The 20,943-nt window shown below is 37.8% G+C and overlaps 2 protein-coding genes across 2 annotated transcripts in view; both read right to left on the reverse strand.

The window, feature by feature from the left end:
* The window catches only part of LOC116334412 (rho GTPase-activating protein 20-like), a 41,299-nt gene extending 39,850 nt beyond the window's left edge, over positions 1 to 1,449 (reverse strand). Inside the window, exon 1 of the mRNA XM_039606452.1 lies at positions 1,429 to 1,449. The gene's annotated coding sequence lies outside the window, so the exon portion shown is untranslated. The remainder of the gene's footprint in view (positions 1 to 1,428) is intronic.
* Positions 1,450 to 6,092: 4,643 nt separating this feature from the next.
* Positions 6,093 to 20,034, reverse strand: pspc1 (paraspeckle component 1). The gene is made up of 10 exons (XM_031757808.2): positions 19,389 to 20,034; positions 18,989 to 19,138; positions 18,729 to 18,880; positions 17,854 to 17,949; positions 17,508 to 17,704; positions 17,087 to 17,171; positions 16,688 to 16,793; positions 11,222 to 11,279; positions 7,151 to 7,287; positions 6,093 to 6,709 (listed from the first exon to the last, which is right to left on the reverse strand). Exons 1-10 carry the CDS (start codon positions 19,767 to 19,769, stop codon positions 6,518 to 6,520), a joined length of 1,554 nt encoding a protein of 517 aa, XP_031613668.1. The 5' UTR covers positions 19,770 to 20,034; the 3' UTR covers positions 6,093 to 6,517.
* Between the last annotated feature and the right edge of the window lie 909 nt (positions 20,035 to 20,943).

Below are 20,943 nucleotides of genomic sequence, written 5' to 3' on the forward strand. Positions count from 1 at the left end.
CCCACTGGGCTGCCCTGAACTGGTCCATTATAGGTCCAAAACCAACTACCACCTTGTGTGGCGGAGGTGTGGTCTTTGGCTCTGCTACAGGGGAGCGGTGGTTATGTACAGGACCGGGGTCGACCACCTGATCCTGTACATCAGCTGGAAGCTGACATGTTGTGGCGGTACGTGACTCCGTGCTGTCCCGGAGCGTGCCCGTTACCGCGTGGGTGCTGAGAGCAGATTGGAAGCAGCAGCTGCCCCATCAGCCTGCCCGGCACCACCCCTCCCGTGCAGCAGAGCCAAAGACCATACCTCCGCCACACTTCGCAAACTGTATCAAACAGTATTACATTCCAAGTGATAAAGCTTAGATCACGTCGGAAGTGTGGTGAGACAGAATCACTGTGAGCCCTAAATCCTTCTTGCTGACAGAAACCTCATTCATGGCTTGTATCACACCCAAGATGGTTAGGTAAAGGAGGTGAGCTGAGATGCATCGTTGATCTACAACAGCCTCTTATGAAAAGACAGATTAAAAGTGGAGAAAAATTAAGACTGTTCAGTGGTGATCTTGTTAAACTTATTTTTCGTAAAGGTCCTTTTCAAATTGCCCTTTAGAAAATCCAAGTGCTTAATTATGTTTTAGCCGTACCCCATTTGTGAGTCTTTCCTTTTTCCCTTTAAGAATAAAGTGTTAATGACTTGCACCATCTTATGCTCACAAGTGGTATTACATGAGTGTAAACGCTCAGAAATGCATTGTGGGCATGAAGTCATAGTGGTTGGTAATGCTAAAGGTTTACGATTAAGCGATCTCAGGTTTAGCTTTATTACATTAAAGGTTGTCAAATCTCCAACATGAGATCATCAAATTGATTCTGTTGCTTCCCACAAAAAAGAAAAGAAAAAAAAGACTTGACAATCCTGCTTTCAATTATGATTGCAAACTGAGAATGGTAAGAGCACACACATAAATGGACCAAGTCCACAGTCTTTCACCCCAAAGTGACTTCATAATAATATGCACACTGTTAAATATATTCACATAGCCTGCACCTGTGAGCAAGGCAGATATGTTTATGTAGTAAGTAATGACATTCTTGATGATTTACTAAACTGAAACACTTACACATACAGAGACTAAACTATGAAAAGCACACAAGTCATTTATGTATGATTTAGAATACAAATATGAAGAGAGGAAAAAGTTATTTACCTGCTGTAATCTACTCTTTAGCATCGGTCACATTTCCCAGATCCACTGACACAGAACCAGGAACGCTTTTGTTTTTTTAACAAAGTGAAGCACGTGATTATGTACAGAATTGCAACACACCCCCCTTGCAAATGGACAGGGCACACAAAGACCCACAAAAAGCAATCTAAAGAGAAGGGTCTCACCCACACCAAAACAGCAAACAGATGACAACAGTAAACACACACACACACACACACACACACACACACACATATATACAGAGTGGAGCTTAAAATGTTAATGCAGCATACCAATTATTGTTTGTGCATCATTTACAAAAAATTGAACATGTCATTGTTCACTGTATATTTTCATCTCTAATAAAAGAAAGTTAAACAATCTGTTTAACTATTTTTCAAATTTTAATTTAAATTATTACAATTTAATTGATATTGCTTATAGTAACTTTACACTATTTTCACTAAAGCTGAACTTTGACATTCAGTCATGTATTTAATTCCATGTTTGAATTAATCTCTGTCTCTCTTCCACAGCATGTCTTTCGTCCTGTCTTCCTTCTCTCACCCCAACCAGCCGTTGCAGATGGCCCCGCCCCTCCCTGAGTCTGGCTCTGCTGGAGGTTTCTTCCTGTTAAAAGGAAGTTTTTCCTTCCCACTGTCGCCAAAGTGCTTGCTCATAGGGGGTCATATAATTGTTGTGTTTTTCTCTGTATGTATTATTGTAGGGTCTACCTTACAATATAAAGCACCTTGAGGCGACTGTTGTTGTGATTTGAGGCTGTATAAATAAAATTGAACTGAATTGAAAAATGTATAAAACACATCTCAAAGACTGAGTCACTTAGAACATCCTTGTTTTTGAAAGAAAATTTCTCTTACAAATGTAGAAAATATTTCAACAATAAATGATTACCCAGTGTTTAATATTTACAAAAGCCCTTTCCTAGCAGGCTTAACTCCTTTAGTCCAATGACACATCGCGTTGCTGACACTGCAATCTTTCTTTTAAGAAAATTTCAATTTTTGTCCATAATTTACAATAAAAGCACATTTATTAATCTACTTTTTTCTGAGCTATACCAGTTCACAAAGAACTCCAGATTCCTGAATCTCTCCCTTTTTTTTTTTGTCCAAGTGAAAATGAACTGCAGTCAGCTAAGCAGGGCGTTACTACGCTCTGTTCTGCTTCTTTGTGTATTTCAAACAATGTTGATGGAGCAGAGATCATTTTGGAACTTGAAGCAAATTAAAAACATTAAAAAGAGCTGTTATAAAGGAAATGACTGCAAATGATATACTGCCAAATTAGCATTATGAGGAAACCGCTATTGGAGCCAGTACACACTTTACTTTAGAAAAGTCATTTTTTCACAGATCACTATTGTATTTATAGAGAAAAGTGCTGCGTTATAAACTTGACCTGCATAAAGTGGGTTTTACAAGAATACAAAGACACAACAGGATGAATTGAAGTCTATAGCTCGATCGGCACTTATGTCTTCAAGTGGTGGCTTCATTAAATGGCTCCCACAATACAATACTTTCAAAATCAAGAGTGAACAGGCAACTCCACAATGATGGGTGTTAACATATATTGGAAAGAAAAAACTTCTGAGACAAAACGTTAAAAGAACAAGAAAAGTAAAGGAACAAAGACACTGGGCAAGAATAAGGGGGGTATTGGAAGACAATTAGTGATGAAACAAAAAGACGCTGGACAAGAGGCTTGACACTCTTTCAGGTATAGCGGATGAAATGTGGTTTGGAGGGGGCTCTGCTAATGGAAAGAGAGATTTGAGTGTTTTATTGCCACACCCTGTGGATACTGCTTGATTAGGAACACTTCCCTTCTTCAACTGGAAGATGACCTTCACTATGCAAAAACTATCTGGAAAAGAAGCAACAGCACTGTTCAACATAATTTGTGCTCATGGATAAGTAGATCCACTGTAATTTTATTAAAAGCAGTAGACATTACTCATGATAGAGTCTTAACTACACAGTAAGTGTAAGCAGTGCTCAAAAAAAGAAACTTTTTGATTAAAAGGAAACAAGTTCCTACAAATGTTTTATTTCTCTTCACCATCAAATACAGGATGATTTAAGCTGCTGAAACATTCACTCTCCATTAGTCTGAACAGCAACTCAAAAATTGTAAGAATGTGCAAAGGAAACACCACGATCAAAATACAAAGGAGAAAAAAAGAAATATTATAAGGACATAAAAAATTACCTTCCTAGCAATTTACCTCAGCTAGGATATTTATCATTATAGCACTGACAGGTAGCCACAAAAACCAATACTGAATATAGGTCAATGTGAAAATTCAGAGAACATGCTAGTATGTGTTCTTTAATGGTACTGTAGGTTGGAAAATGTCAGAAAAAGCAAGTACAACCGACAGTCACATGGAGATACACTGTATGGAGAAGAGTATAGGGTTAAACGGCTGGCAACAAGGCAGCCTGTGAAAGATCTTGCCTCTGATATATTCCACAATCAACTGTATGTGGTATTATTGCAAAGAGGAAGCGTTTAGCACAGCGGTCCCCAACCTTTATTGCGCCACGGACCGGTTTATGCCCGACAATATTTTCACGGACCGGCCTTTAATGTGTCATGGATAAATACAACAAAATAAAACCAGTACTGGTACCAAAAAAAAAAGGAAGAGTTATTCATAACACACAGGAAAAGATCCAGGGAAACCGAGTTAACGATAAAAATGATTTTAAAAAAAAAAGCACTAAAAACCGATAAAAACCCTGAAGACCATAAATTTCACACCCGAGCCTCAACATTCACGGCCCGGTATCAAATGACGGTTGGGGACCGCTGGTTTAGCAAAAACTGCAACTTAGCAACCGTTTCGTTTTGGAGCGGGGTCACTGGCTGCATGGATACAAAGTGTGGAACATTTGCTGACAACCAAGTTCCAGACCTCCTCTACCATTAACATCAGCACAACAACTGTAAGCCAGGAGTTTCATGGCTTGTAGTCCCATGGCTGAGCAGCACCTGTAGATGTAATCTGCCCAGTACTTTGTCTAAATACTGTACTTCAATATTTGACTCAAATCTAAAGTAACAAGTCTAAGTTTTGGTTTGCTGTGCCAAATTGTAAATATTTCAAAAGGTTACCACTTGTTAATCGTGATAACCCAGTCTTGGAGAGATATTCAAAATCCCATGCTGACAAAGCTCGTCAGCTTGTTACAATGAACATAGCAGATAGCAGAACACGTAACAGGAGCTGAAAGCAGTTCCTAACATCGAGGCAAACATTGTTAGGGTGTCTGACATAACTGGAAGGGTGCGGTGGGGGACCCAACAATAGATCATATAGGCTTCCCATACCAAAGTCTTGATTTGGTGCTGTAAGTTGCCATGTGTAGTGAAGAAACAGAAATGTGATGCATCATAACTGTCTTGTAATGAATAAAAACAAAAAAAAAACACACACACACACAAAAAAAAAGAATCACTGCTGGATCACTGCATCATTCAACTGTTTTTGTAGGTGAAATATCACCACAGTATACTATAGTACATACTGTACAGTTCCTACCCATAGTTATAATCGTTTACTCTACCATAGCATTGTGCCTGCATACAGGTCAGCACACACTGAGGACGGCAACATGTTATCATACATTCTTGTGCTCACTTAATATTTGTTGTTTAAAACTGTAACATTTGTTGGTGCTGACTGTCAAATTGCAGGAATAGCACCACTATTTTTTGAGAACTTTGACTTTGTGTTTTTGTCATCTTATTTTAAAATTCCCTTAAACTATGGGCTCAAAATGTGGTCATAAATATTTTGTACTTGTAAATCAGTTTTGTACTTGTAAATCAGGATTTGTGTGCGTAAAAAGAATTTGTGTGTGCGTAAAAAAGATTTGTATGTTGCAAGTTACAAGTACGAATGTTGACCCTATTTTTCTTCCTTTCATCTGATTGGTCAATGTCATGTCAATCACAAATGTAACAATCCAATCAGAGAACAGATGGGTTTGGCTGTCGGAGGGCACTTTTTGAACTGCAGGTCCTTGAAGGGTAATACAGTTTGAAGCTGGAGGATCTCTATATAAATATCCGATAGCAGCTAGGTCCGCTAACTTTCAGCAGCTGTTGAAAGGATAAAGTTGTGGTATGTCAGTGGTTAGAAATACCATTATTACTTTAGGATTAGTTTAACACAAAGTCAGGGCTGACCCGGGACCATTGCTGTGAGTCACAGTGCGCAGCATAAAAGTCCTTTCACATCGGATGCAGGATGTGCTGCTAATGCTAACTAAAAGCAAAGGATCCAGAATTTGTTGCGCTGGCTGCTGAGCTCTGTGGTTTTTTGCAGCAGCTCTACCTGTACTAGATGCACCTGCTCCTTGTCGTTTCTATCTCTGACTTTATGTCCTCTACAAGAGTTTCTGCTTTTGTTGCTCGTTCTTCAAATGTTCAATAAAAACATGTATGCTAATTCATAACGAAGAAAGCTTTGTAATGAAGACTGTCATTTCCAAAACAATGCCCGCCCTCCCCCCCGCGGTCCGCAGCGCTGTTGAAAAGGCTGTGGAAGTCCCTGTATTAAACACGTAGACCTGTGACACAAAAACCACCAAACTCGGACGACCACAGACTGTTTTCCTTCGTGGTGATGAAGGAAAACGCTGGGTTAGCATGTAAAAAGGCATTTATTCCCTTCAAAGACCTGCAGTTCAAAAAAAGCGCCCCTCCGACAGCCAAACCCATCTGTTCTCTGATTGGATTGTTACATTTGTGATTGACATGACATTGACCAATCAGATGAAAGGAAGAAAAATAGAGTCAAAATTCGTACTTGTAACTTGCAGGTTTTTTTTGGCTAAGTCCACACACAAATCTTTTTTACGCACACACAAATTCTTTTTACACATACAAATCTTTTTTACGCACACACACAAATGCTTTTTACACATACAAATCCTGATTTACAAGTACAAAATATTTATGACCACATTTTGAGCCCATATTAAACCAACTTAAAAGTTTATCCCACACAATAGAAGTCATTACGACTGCAAACCTGCCTACCCTTAAAATGCTATGAAACTATGCACACAATGAAAAAAAAACAAAAAACGCTTCATTCAGACCACAGAGGGAAGAATCATATTCTACAAAAAAGTAAACACTGAGGACAAGTTTAAATAAAAAGCATGTTCTGTAATTTTATCAATTACAAAATAAATGCCCAGGAAAGATAGCGGGCTTGTAAACTGTAAAAACAATAATTAGGGCTCATTAACACAGATCCATGAATACCAAGAGAGGTTAGTATCTACGACGCTTGTTATTTGGTCCATCAAAGACTCCCCCCACAGGACTGCCCCTCCCAAATCCTGGAGCCGGTCCAGCCTGGGGGCCCAATGGTGCTGGCTGCTGCGGTTGCTGCTGCTGCTGCTTTGGAGAGTCAACATCAGGTCGTCCCCCCATGGGTCCACCTTGTGGGTATCTATCATTTCGCTGTGTTATCATGAGGTTGGTGTTGTAGAAATGGTGGGAACATTGAAGGATTAATATAAAAGTTGTTTTGCAAGTATGAGAGAATTTTTTCCCCCCACAAAGACATGAGCAGAGGCCAGAAGAGCAATGATGCAAGGAGCAGGATTTTCAAGAATGGGTTTTAAAAGTTCAGTCAGTGTTTAGTTTCATCCAGGTGTCATCATCCAAGAGTAAAAGGGAGAGAAATAAACCACGTAGACAAAAGGAGAGAGAGGAATGAAACTGTTAGTTAGGTTTCCAGTTTTAACAAATATCTTAAAATCTTCATTTTTTCCCAGTATAACATTTTTAAGGCTTGGCTGATGTTTAATTACTTTTTAAAATCATTTTTAGAAATTTCTTGGAAGCCAAATGAATCTTTTCTTCTGGAAAAACATTTCTTTATTTTTCTATATACATTACCATGGCTCCATTCTCTGACATCAATGGTGTCCCCATTTTTGCTGTTCCCTCTGGGCCAGTGGGTCCTCCCCTTCCACTCATGCCCATCATTTGACCTTGGTTACCACTGGGCCCCGCAGAGGCCTGGTTATAGCCATCTACACGCAAAACAACGGAGCATTGGTTGGTCTTTCGGTAGTTTAGTGTAATTAATGCAATCAACGGTAGCTTAAAGACAGAGCTATTGTTAATATTTTAAAAGTTAACATTGGTTTTTGGTCAAAAGGTAAAAGATCCTGGAGTCTACAAGATGTACTCGAGCAACAAAAAGGGAATTACTATTTTGAGAAATTTCATAGGAATCCATCCAAATCTTCATCAGCATCACAGTTAAAACCAGGATGTCAACCTCAGTGTGACATAAACAAGATAAAGCCAAGGTCACCAGAATAATAAGGACACATAACCAAAATGTTTTTGCAGAATTTCATCGTAATTCAACAATGAACCAACCAAATGACTGACAATACCATAATACTTGAGATAAAAATAAATAAATGAATACATTTTACAACCAAAAACCAACGTTAAGTTAAAATAGTGGACAGGGACTATGGGCTGCCTCATGGTAAGTAAAAAACAGAAAATAAATAAATAAATAAAAATAACACCAAGTCCTAAAGTCCATATATTTCTAATAACCCTTGGATTGCACATCACCATAATCACAATAAATACAGAGCTGGAGAAGCAAGATAGTAATATTTGACTACAACCCCAAAAAATAAAATTTACAAAAAAAAGGGACTTCCACAAACATCTGATTCACTATTTAACCCACACCACAAAATACTTACTGTGATGACTGTGTACATTTCTGGAGCTAATAATCAACTTCACTTGAAAATGGCCATTACTCTCAATTCAGAATCAATCTAATCGTATTTACTGAATTAGGTCAATATTTCTTTTACATGATAAAAGATGTGAGCAAAAAATAAAGAAAATCATTCTTTAAGAAAATCAATCATACTTCTGAATTATAGGAGATAGAAAAAGCATTGTACACACAAGTCTTCAAGCATTTTGAATGAGGATTAATCACCATTTGAAAATTGACTGTATTATCAGAATATAAATAAATAAACAAATAAATAAAATGTATACTACACATTTGACTTTGCATTCAGGCATAATCAACATGATCAGCGAAGGCAGTTTAATTAACACAAATATCTACAAAGCCCCAATCAATAGTTTCGGAGCGACATCATAATTCTGCCAGATTCTGCAGTAAATTAGTTCCAGCTAGGGCAACCAAGACACGAAGAGGAACAAAAAAACTAATTACATATATTTTTTACAAACAATGCCATAAATTCAGTGTATCCATATATTATTTCATTCACTGCTTAAAGTAGCATACTCAGAAAAAGAACTTTATGGAGTTGTCAATAGGACAGGCGAAAGTCATCAAAGAAAAATTAAAGAAAGTTGTTCACAGTGTATCTAACACCATTTATATATTAAAACAAATGACATGTGTTAGGAAGCAGTGTGTTTATGTTATGCTAACATAGCTGTGTCTCTAGCAATCACGTAGCACAGCATTATATACCAGCTAGCCCAACTTCAATAAGCCTACAAACGTCACTGCTGTGCAGTTTTAGGTTTTCATTTATGTTGGAAGTAATAGCAGAGCTGTACGTTTTATCTTTTTCCAGAAATCTCTCAGTCAGAACATAGTATATCATGTTCAGGTAACTAGCGAAACCAGTGAGCTAACTTCCTGCTAACTTCCTGCTAACTTCCTGCTAACTTCCTGCTAACTTCCTGCTAACTTCTAACTCCGTTAAATTTAATAAATTTTGTTTTCATGGATGCCTGGATGTTAAACTTAATTGTTACACCTGGTAAAGCAGCAACGCTGATCATTTTATTAAAGATGAAAGATTTTAGACAGTTTTTAACTCTCAGTGTGCCTCGGTGTTCGTTTGACTTTAGGACCTGAAGCAGACGGAGTTTTGGACCCAGATTACTATGAGTCCGCGAGGCTCCTGACTACAGCCGTAATGCTTCGACAATCCATCAAGCGGTGCGGCTTCGTAGATTACCAAAGTCCTACTAAAATATTTTTTGACAGATTTTTGAGTGCTGTGTACCACATAAAATCGGTTCGAGGTCAGTAAACACAACCAGAATTCATACATAAGGTGCACCAGATTATAAGACTCACTGACGATTTTTGAGAAAATTAAAGGATTTTAAGTGCGCCTTATAGTGTGGAAAACACGGTAGTAATTTTAATTGTATAGTATCTCCACAGTCTCACATCTACCTTAACAGTTCCCCAATTTTTCCATCTTGTTGCATTAAAATGTTTTCTGTGATAGCTTGCACACCATTTTAACATTAGCTAAACCTTGATGGATATTAAGCATTTAGCATTAGCTAAAACGGTGATGGAACATACATTATAACACTGCACTGGATGTCATGGATCTCTTACAGCAATCCACAAAGTTACCAAAGACAGATTAAGGTAGGGCAGGCAAGTTACAAAGAGCTGGCTAATGAATCGTCAGTTGTGTCTTGGATTATTTTTAGTTGTTAAAGCCCCCCCCCCCCAAAATTTAACCATTGCTATGTACAGTTACATAATTTATTGTTAGCTAAAATCAATACTGTTTATTATTGAAGTTAATATCATGGATCACATTAGCTGATGAAGTCATTTGTAAAGCTACTCAACTAGCATTTCCACTCACAGCAATAACGTTAGCAAGATTTGATAACTTAGCTAAGCTACATGAATTTGGTGGTGCCAACAATGCCTGATGACCTGACAATACTTCTACATGAATTTAGCAGCTGATGAGCTCAAGGAGTGGAATCCATACATATTCTATGCAAGTAATTTGCAATTGGTCTGTAACAGAAATCACTCACCAACATTACCCAATACAAGGCCAACTATAAGGCCCTATATCAACTCAAGGCCCCCCTTAGGTCGCCCATTTTATCTAATACAGTACGACACCAATTAATCTTGCTTTTTCGAGGCACTAAAGAAGGTCGTTATGGAGCAAGCACAGACATAACGGCTTTTATTTTTGCAGAAAAACTGCAAGCTCCATTAAGCTTCCGTTAAGCTCCATTATAGTCTGTTCACAGATTGCAGAATTATTCATGTATTCAGATGCTTCTATATTGGCAGAGTTAGAGTACCACCAGATGCTTACCCTAAATCTATAGTGTACCAAAAGCTTTGTAATATTAAGCTTTTTTAATAACTGAGGAATACTTTGACTTTTTTTTAAAAATAATAGAGAAAAAAAAATAGAAGAAATCATGTCAAATGTATTGACACATGTAAATCTTTTTTTTTTAAAGCAGTTAAATACAGTTCTCCCTTTAAATGAAGTTAGTTAGACATTTTGCTATAAAGTACATTTAAATGAGTTACTGCAGAATGGTTTATAAGGTGATGTGCAATCCTAGGTTATAGTCTTTATGGTAAACAGCTAACATTAAGATTAATGTGTCCAGTCTATATAATCAGAATCCAACAGTCCCCAGCCCCTCATCCTGCACTCAGAAGATCACAAATTGTTGAAGACATGATTTGTATTCCCAACATAAAAGAAAAAGAATTAAGTCTGCATGTACTGCAAGGCTAAAGGCCAAGACTTGTACAACTTAAAAATGTCACATAAATGAGTATGTTTTTAACAGTTATTATCCATTATGTCAGACCCAAACAGAGCTGAGGATGAAGGCTCAGAGACCCAGTAGTTTTCAAACTATCAACCCCACCACCCTAAGAGACAGTACCCATTCAGCACACTGTAAATTCTTGTTAGTATCAAGTCCATGTTATTGTGAGGAACACAGTTTATTTTTACTGCCGTGTACTGCATCCCAACTGACTCCATTTCCAACTGAAAAAGCATTAAAAACTCTCCAATATATATTAATTGCAGTGTTGAAAATAAGCCACTAGGGATGCAAGAACAATAAACCTGATACATGAAAACAAATCACTTGATCTGGTTTTTGTATTAACCAGTCCTTACACAATGATGCCCATACCTCCCATATTAATGGCTCCACGAGGGCCCAGCTCACCCACTCTCATTTCCTGTTCTCTCTGGAAGAAGTGAAGAGAAGCCTTCAGAATAACACTCTGCTAAAATACAAACGCTCAGCGGAGAGCCAACTGCAGAACACTCACAAATCATTACATTTCCACACAATGGCAGACAAGCAATCTCACACTTGGATGAATAGCAGTTGTAGTAAAGCTAGAATTTAGCGTTAGCTTTAGTGCTTCTTTGACTCTATTCAAACAAGGAAAAATTACTTTTGTAAAAATCTATATCAAATAAAACTGTTAAAATCTGACACACCAAGTTGGCAAAGAAATTTCATAAAACACGTTCTTCATATGCGAATCCAAGGACAGCATGGTGACTGCAACATTACTGTAAGTGCGCCTTCATTTGTAGTAATTCATCAAGTTACAGAATGTCAAGGATGGAGGACAAAGTAAATAGAGTCCATTTAGCCTCTCTCTCTACCAATAACAGCAGTTTTTGCAATACAGACCCGCGTCAGTACAAAAATGAAAACACTTGGACATATCCGTGTACAGCATGTACAAGTGCATTTCTCCTTTAAATAATTAAAAATATTATATATAAATACAATATAACTAGTTTGTAATTTTTGTAAATCCAAAAATGTTGTTCTGCAACACTCTTAAGTTCTTTTCTTGGGTTTAGAAATAAACATATCGTATCCCAACTAGCTTTGTCATTTTTGTTTTGCATTGGAAGCTAAGCACAAAACACACAAAGTCACCATATTTACCCAAAGTCAAAAAATCTATGTACATGTACATTAATGGTATCAGACAGGTGAGGATTTAGTGATGCTCATCTAAAAGGTCATTTTGGTGTGTCCGACCCCATGGTTACGCTCACTTTTCCACACTCACACAACACCCCTACTAAGATATTTCATATACACACACACACACACACACACACACACACACACACACACGGAGTATTTATACATATGTATATTCACACTCACTCTAATACGCATAATCCTGCAGACACAAAATGTAATTAAGATTCAAAACAGACCAAATCCAGTATGAGAAAACATAAAAATAATGTTCTATTTTACCATAAAGTAAAACTTGTATGAGTAGGTCGATATGCACATTTCCACAATTAAATCACAATCTATACAACAAACTTTCATAATACAGTTTAACAACGATCATGAATGTGGCCTACATCAAAGATATCATTGGGGAAGGTGGGAGAGGAAACAAGTTACTGGAAATATTGTGATTCTAAATGTCTGTACCATTTACTGTACTTACCTTTTAAATGGTCACTATGTTGCAGTTTTAAGAAAACTGACTAAAATTGCACTAATGTAAAGTATATATCAAACTGATTACTTTACTGCTACTTTAAACACTAGAGGGCAACAAATGCAAGATTTAGATTCTTGGGAGACAATAAACAATGTACTACAACCTACACCTAAGTACTACAAATTACAAGGACATGAACAAGTTTAAAACAATATTTTACTCATCATTGCAAGATATTACTATTATGTGGACGTATACTATATCCACATTAGGCGGCAAATGTCCTGACAAACAAAACATGAAACCCTCTTAGTTGTCTGGTTAATACAAAGTGGTTTCTAATTGTTCTTTCTCAGGTATTCTACTACAAAAATGTTCATGTTCAGTGTTACTTCCATTTTTTGTACTGTATTTTTTGACTACTACTCTGAATAAGTCATAAGAGACAGATGGCAGACATGGGTAGGTCTAGGTACATTTGTTCAGCATCCATTTGCTATGTGAAAGTAAAGAGACGCCACCAGGACCTTTAAACACAGCAAAGGACACGAAGAGAAAAGTTATAACAGAAATCAATAAAATGCAGTATCATACGAACACCTACACACCTACATGACAGCATAGTCAGATCATTATAAATAGTCACTGCTGTTAACACTAAATTTTGCTTTTTACCAGCTGATCATATACAGAGCCCTCAGCATGTTTTAAAACTGGATATTTATAGACTCTGTAAAGATATTTTTAAAGTTAAGCCCTAAATGTTACACTTTAATAAGATAGAAACAGGTTGGGGTGGATGTCACATGTTTTATTACATAACTAATGTTTTTCTTTCTTTTTTTTCTTTTTTTAAATCGTACCAAAAATTTCTCTATGTAGCAAAAACTCACAACCTGTATTGAGATCAAGAGAACTTTAATTTAGAAACTGGCAGTGCAACAGAGCTTCACTGTTTGACTTCAAATTTTGTTTAGTGCATGTGCATCCTGCTAACTGAAACGAAACTAAGGCACATCCTTACAAAACAGTAAGACTGTTGAACACTGAGACATTAATAGCTTAATTACCTAAAACGACACTTCTGCAAAAAAATACTGCTACTACTTAATTTTTATTTTGTATAAAATCCATTGTAGTTCTTTAACAAACTAAAAAACTAAAAAGATCCCTTTTAAAAAATAAAAATGAATCAGCTTAAAGTTTTGAAAACATTGTCATGTTCTTATGAGCTCAGCATCTGAACTACACAAAGTGTGAGACAGATGTAGTTTCTATGGCTACGTTCACACTGCAGGTCTTAATGCTCAATTCCGATTTTTTGATCAAATCCGATTTTTTTTGTCTGCTTGTTCACACTACAAATAAAATGCGACAGCAAACGCGCTCTAGTGTGAACGCTCAAAGCGGCCCACATGCGCAAAAGAAGACGTCACACACAACTCGCTCTGTTTAGACCCAGAGCAAACAATATTGTTTGACTGATGGCCCTTAACATAAAGACTTCAGACTTTACGTTTCCCAATTTTTGCTTTAAGTTATTTTGTTATTTACATAATAATGTAGATAACCTAATAATGATCCTTATTGCTGTTTTAGAGAGGCGGTGCTTCAAAGGATAGCTGCAGATTTCTGTCAGAATCTGCAGATTATACAGTACAAATAAAATGTTCACGTTGTGTTCCCAACAGTTTCACTAACATCTACACTGGATGGCCAGGAAGCGTTCGCGATGTCTTCTCAGGCGCTTCTCCGGCGCTGATAATTGGTGTCTGTCCTGTGTCAGTGACGTAAAAGATGGATTTAATGCAACATGACCGTTCACACAGCAGTCGCTTTCTAAAACATCGGATATGTATCGGATTCAGTAGCACATACGAAAGTGACCCAGATCGGATTTGAAAATATCGAATTCGTGCCGTTCACACTGTCATACCATGATCGGATATGGGTCGCATAGGGTCAAAAAAATCGGATTTGATGCGCTTTCGCCTGCAGTGTGAACGTAGCCTAAGACTGTCCTAACTATGACCAGTCTTGCAGTCATATTTTCTTGCTTCATTTCAATAGAGTTACATAAACAAATAAATAAATAAATAAATAAATAACTAAATAAATAAATAAGAACAATCAAAACACACCAATAGCCGATTGCCAAGCCTCACAATAGTGGAGCAGTTATAGCTGCACATACATTTGGGATGTGTTTGTTAAAGATAACACGTTTAAAGAACAACACTATATGTTGTAACAGCACATCTAAACCCAGTTTACTTAAACCATGTTAGTGGTTTACAGTGCAATGTGTGATTACAGAGATTTAACGATGTATGTGACTGCAGTGGACAGATTAGGCTATGTTATTCCATAATGTTAGCAGACACAAATGTGGAACAACCAATTAATGTTTGCTTTACGAGGAAAAAGAAAAAAAAAACAAAACAAATTAACGTCAACATGCTCAACATGCATCACTGACTATGTTAAGACAACAAGTAAGGCTTACTGTTAATCCTTTATTATTTTACTTAGAAATAAATATGCATAAACTACATATACATTAATATGGTATTAAAAATATTGTAGGTCACCATTTATTGAGTACTAACTACCAACAAACACAGTTCTCTCTATACATATTTACACAGTTGAAATGCCTAATAAGCATTTCAGGAACTATGTGAATTCTACATCAATCACAATAATTATGCACTTTGAACCCCCACTGACAACTGAGTATTCAAGGGCTCTGACTGCAACTAATAAAGTATTACAAGCTTTCATAAACAGGAGATGAAGTCAAATAAAGCTTGTAGAAAAACTACAAAAAAAAATATAGTGAGTCAGATTCTTGTCAGTTGAAGTGACGCAAAATGAATCCAAACAGGAAAAACATGTTGTGCTCAGCAAAGACCACAGGCTGTATATAAAATATAAACACAGCCACCAGGTCAGGGAAGTGAAGCTAATCTTGAAGTTCCCTCACTGTCACTGAGGCCTGCTACATGTTAGCTATTAGTTTATGCGACTGACAAGTTAATACAGAGTACAAAGTTAATATACCAGTGAACTCCAGTCACACAAATGTTTTGAATCATGAAATGTCATCAGTGTTGTCATCTGTTAGAAAATTTGTGTTTTCTGCTTATTTTTGCATAAGTTGGCTTATTTTTGCATAAGTTGGCTTATTTTACAGTTACAGAACGAAAGATTCCAATATACAGTTTTGGCAAATAGAAGAATCTGAATTCTATTTATATATCTACAATGCACACAATAGTGTTGGTATGACCAAGTGCTGTGACCAGAAAAAGGGAAACTAATAATATCACTTATGAAAGTTAGCAAGCTAGCCTGTGATACCTGATCTTTAAGTGGTTTAACTTCTTGTTCCAAATAACCACTATGGTAACAGCCACATGCCAAGCACGCAATTTCCAAAAAATAATATTTCTTTCACTAGTTTGACGAAAGAGCATGCAGCACTTTTCCTACTAATCAAATTTGCTGTCAAGTCTGACTATAAAAGAAATTTCAGTTCTGGGGATGTTTCTATAAGGATAGCGACCTGAAGCACAAACTAAACCCAATATTTGTGCATGTGGTCTGACATACTCACACTACTTCTGCTCTTAGAAGCCAAAAATTATAACTTCAACCAACCCACCGTGTTAAAATTATGGGTTATTTTGGAACTGATGTACGAAGTACAGGATACGTCGTCATATTAAAACTCCTTCCTCAAGAAAGGAATAAAAGAAACTGACTGCAACAGATGAGACACACTACTAATAACAAAGTCCAACAACTGAAGGTTATGAAGTAAGATGTAAAGGTGCAGCTCTGTATTGATGGCTGTACAGGGTGTATCACACTACTTAGGGTTCATCAAAGTCAATAAATAAATCTCTTTATATTCCTACATTGTGCTTTTTTACATTTAGACTTCTGAAAACGAATTTAAAACAAAAACTGTATGGTCCAATGTGACGTGCATAAATATACAGGTTGTGTATGTAGGTATTGAGTAAGAAATTATTAAAAAACACCAGCCTTTAGGTTACATTACTAGTAGATGCTATTAACGTTAGGTGGCTGTGTACCCTCACATCAGTACAGAAAGGAACCAGGCAGGTGGATGTATGTGCTCCATCTGTACTCACGTTTTCCATGTAGTTTGGTTTGAAGCCATCTGGTTGGCGTCTCAGGTCCTCCTGCTCTCTGTGCCTCATCAGCTCCTCCTCCCTCCTCCTCCTCTCTTCCTCATGCCTACAAAGCAAAGAGTGAACAATGTGTGAACAATTGCAGATCGATTAACACAAACCACAATAAGCTTTAAAAGAAAGCATCTTATCGTCAGATTGATTCTAGTCCAGTAATTTTAATTTATTTTTAATATGTAAACAACCAAAATAAATGTGACAAGTGGGGTAAAAATGAACCACGACTTTCAACCGAACAGGTCTGCGCCTCAAGAGAAGCAAAACAATATCATTTGACCCTTTCCGGTAAATACTAATCACATTCTCATGAACTTTAACTGCTTAAATAAAGAAGCACACCTCATCTCTATCTGCTTTCGTCTCTGTAGCTCTTGGTTGCGAAGCTCCTCAAGTCTCCTCAGCTCCTCCTGACGTCTCATTAGGTCTAGATCAATGACAGTAAATGCAAAAAAGTTCATCCAAGAAATGAGAGACTCACTGGAAAGGCAACCGATTGTAAGGCTACATTATATTGCATGATATTTATTTTTACAAAGTTCTGTGAAATTAAAATTTTTCTTTCTTTAATTTTTTAAATCAGAGAAGACCCTAACAGTATTATTAACCAGTTCATTTCGGAAAGGTCCATACACTTTTCTTCCATCTAAATATATGCGAAATGCTGATTAGCATCTCCAAAACATTACTAGACATTATCCACATTAGCAGGCTGGTATTAAACTCCATATGTAAAATGAGCAATAAAGGCCACAGACCACACCTTGTCTCATTAACATGAGCTGATGTTCATGCTTGGCCGACTCCAGCTCGGCCTCCAGTTTCTCTTTAGCTTCTTTAATGTTCCTGTCCACCTGGTCTCTCTGCTGTTTCTCCATCTCATCAAGAGCTTTCCAACGAGATGAGAACTCAAACTCAAACGTCCCGGGCTGAGCAAAACGTGGCTTCTGTTCTCGTTCCCTGCGGAGAAAATGCAAGTACTGTCAATAAATCTGAATTATAGCATTCCTCTGATACTGTTATAGACCTTCAGTTGTCTACAACAGTATCAAAGGAAGGAAACAAATCCACTGAGTTACGATGTGACTGCAAAATGACTCATTGCTTACTTATAGTACTTTGGAGTCTTTTGCAGTAGTTTTTCAGAAAGGCCATCCTCATCATCAAAGTGTTCTGCAGGTTCCACAATGGCAGGACAGGGTGTTCTGAAAAAAGTGAAGAAACTGTGTTAATACTACCCACATATATACATTTGGCAACCTGTTTTACCCTTCTGTTCATGAGGGTAGTTAATTTTCCACTGGACAATCTCCTCTTATTTTAAAAATTCAGTCACTTCTCACCAGCTATCCCCAGCCCTTCCTGGCCTGCATTTTTTGCACAACTGCTGGCTCACTGTCCAGGCTGCTATTCGATCATTTCTCAATACCCTTCAGCTGCTTCTCCAGATGGACTCCAGCTCCATTATCTTGGACTACAGCTTCTTGACATCTCCTCCATGCTGTAGGGTCTGTTACAATGTTCAGTAGGAGGAAAACTGGTTCATGTGATGCTAAGCTACTGCTACTGTCACCAGCTGAAGTCCCAGGAGATTTAGTTAGGAGTTCATTTGCGTGACAACTCTCACCGGAGAATGATTTGATTATATTGCTCACATATTTGTGACAAAGTGATAATGGAAATAAGTTCTTAAAGCATATCCAGTTTGTGCAGACTCATATATCTGTACACTCACACTTACTGTACTAATCCTATGAAACATTGCCACTAGAAGTACTGGGGATACTGAAGAAGGGTGACAAAATTAATCCTGAAACCATCTTTTTCACTTCAATAATGGCAAGGACCTAATGTGGTGTTGCTGCAGTTTTAAAATAAAAATAAGTTACTTTAAAGCAGCCAATGTAATTACAAACTCAACACCAGAATAAACTTATTCAAATGTTTTCAGCCCATTAAATAACCTCATCCCTCTGCTCCTTACGTGGTCAACAACAGTGCTCCCTCGGTGCACCGCTCCAGAGCTTTACGCGCGGCTATTTTGTTCGCAAACTCCACAATGCCTCTCCCAGTGGGACGACCTCGGTCATCTGTCACAACAATAGCCCGTTCCACTGGTCCAAACTGGGAAAACGCCTGAGGATACAGCGAAGTTAGGTAACCATAAATGCATAAATGATCGTAGCAATACAGAGGAACGAGACATGCAGATTTAAGTATTTTTTTTTCGCGTGTCTACTCTACCTGTTCCAGCAGCTCATTTGTCACCACAGGCAGCAGATTGCGCACTGTGAGCGCAGAACCGTGTGTGGCAAAGCGGACTCTGATTGGTCGATTATTCAAAATAGTCCCATCCAGCTCGGCTTTAGCGATCTCTGCTACAGTTCGGGTTTCCTGAAGGGATAAAGACGCATTCCCTCAACCTTGCTTTCACGCAACATTGTTAAAGTGTGCCTGACATAACGTATAGGATGTAGAATTGCAAAAAAATAAAATAAATAATTTACTCTCAAATATAAGACGCTAGCTTCCAATATATATTAAGTGGTAATGCTAACATAAAAGCTTGCTATATATATGTGTGTGTGTTTATTCTATTTGAGGCTTCACGTTAAAACCAACAAGTAGAACTGTTTTTCCTTACCAAACGAATGAAGCCGAAGCCCCGCTCTCTGTTGATGAACACCTCGTTGACGTTCCCATATTTAGAAAACATGTTTTTGAACTCCTCCTCCGGAATATCCGGCGGGAGACTGCCGACAAAAAGACGGGAGCGCTGGGTGAACGTCTTCTCACCGGGCTTTCGGAAACTAGTAATGTCTAGGGTCATTTCTGTCGGGCCTTCGCCGCTTCCTTCTACGGCTCCTTCCATTTGTTCAGCAACGGGGGACTGCCTAGGCGGCGGGGCCGGGCTGTCTTTGTTCGCCGGTGTCTGCTCCGCGGCCGGTGAGTCGGTTCCGCGTCTCGCCGGTTGAGGAGAATTGTTGCTTTGCATGTTAACTTGTTGCATATTTCGATTAGCCATGCTTGGAATACTTTTGTTGTGGAAATTTGCCCAAGTTTAATTAACTGGCCGCACACCACCAATGCCTGCATACGCCTCCTTCTAATTTTAAAGATGGCGACGGCTGCGTGCGCAACTTTCTTCCAGTTCTCGTGAGATTTGTGGCAGACGCATCGTGTAAGCGTTACCATAGACACTACAAGATTTGATGGTTTTTAGTGTAAAGAAGTATTTAACAATTACTGTAGAAAACAGTGAGAACTGTGAGAAGAGACCTTTGCGACTGACCCTGTTACTACTAGCTGAAGCTCCGGCGCATGTGTCAAAAAATTCAACACGCTTCCGAAACGAGGCTTGATTCGGCTGAACAGAGTCACGTGATCAATGACGTCAGAATCTTCATTGGGCACGTCACTGCTACAGTGACTACAGTCATTGAACAGAACACGCCATGGAACATGTTTAAACAAGGAAGGTTAATTAATCAAAGTTATTTATTATAAACATAGACATAACATAATTTTTTCACCCCCCAAAATACATGTTCAAAGCACCATATCAGCCCAATATCAAACAGAAGCTGTGAATTCAGCTCTGTAGAGTGGGCAATCATAATAAAGCAGTTCATTTTAAGTTGTAGGTTCAAGCTGCTCTTCATATTTAAAGATGACTGTGTTGAAAAGCTTCGTGTAATGAACCGTTTCTCATTACAAGCTTCAATGCTTCAGAAAGCTTCATTCGGCTATCACTACACATATTGTATTGCATTGTTGTTGATGATGATGATGTTACTCACATCATCCTCAGATACTCAGTGTGTAGAAAGTTATATATTTATAATATATACACTACCCATCAAAACTTTGGACAGAACGTCTCATTTAATGTGTTTTCTTTATTTTTACTACTTTCTACTTTGAAGATACATAAATAAGACATCAAATATATGAAGCAAGATATATGGAATTATGCAGCAAAGAAAAAAATATATAAAAAACTCTGAATTTGTCTTATATTTTAGATTCCTGAAAGTAGCTACCCTTTTGTTGACAGCGCTGCAAACCCTTGGCCTTCTCTCAGTGAGCTTCATGATGTAGTAACCTGAAATGGCTTTCACGTCACAGGTGTGCCTTGTAGAGTGTTCATTTGTGGAATTTCTTGCCTTCTTAATGGAGTTGGGACCATCAGTTGTGTT

The sequence above is a fragment of the Oreochromis aureus genome, linkage group 23 (genome assembly GCF_013358895.1).
Source record: "Oreochromis aureus strain Israel breed Guangdong linkage group 23, ZZ_aureus, whole genome shotgun sequence".
NCBI lineage: Eukaryota > Metazoa > Chordata > Actinopteri > Cichliformes > Cichlidae > Oreochromis > Oreochromis aureus.

Excerpts from the sequence above, each read along its gene's own strand:
- pspc1 (XM_031757808.2), bottom strand. The coding sequence starts at position 19,769 with ATGGCTAATCGAAATATGCAACAAGTTAACATGCAAAGCAACAATTCT. Across the intron at positions 19,139-19,388 it reads GCTTCGGCTTCATTCGTTTG|GAAACCCGAACTGTAGCAGA; the intron begins GTAAGGAAAAAC and ends TTATCCCTTCAG. Across the intron at positions 18,881-18,988 it reads CAAATGAGCTGCTGGAACAG|GCGTTTTCCCAGTTTGGACC; the intron begins GTAGAGTAGACA and ends CTGTATCCTCAG.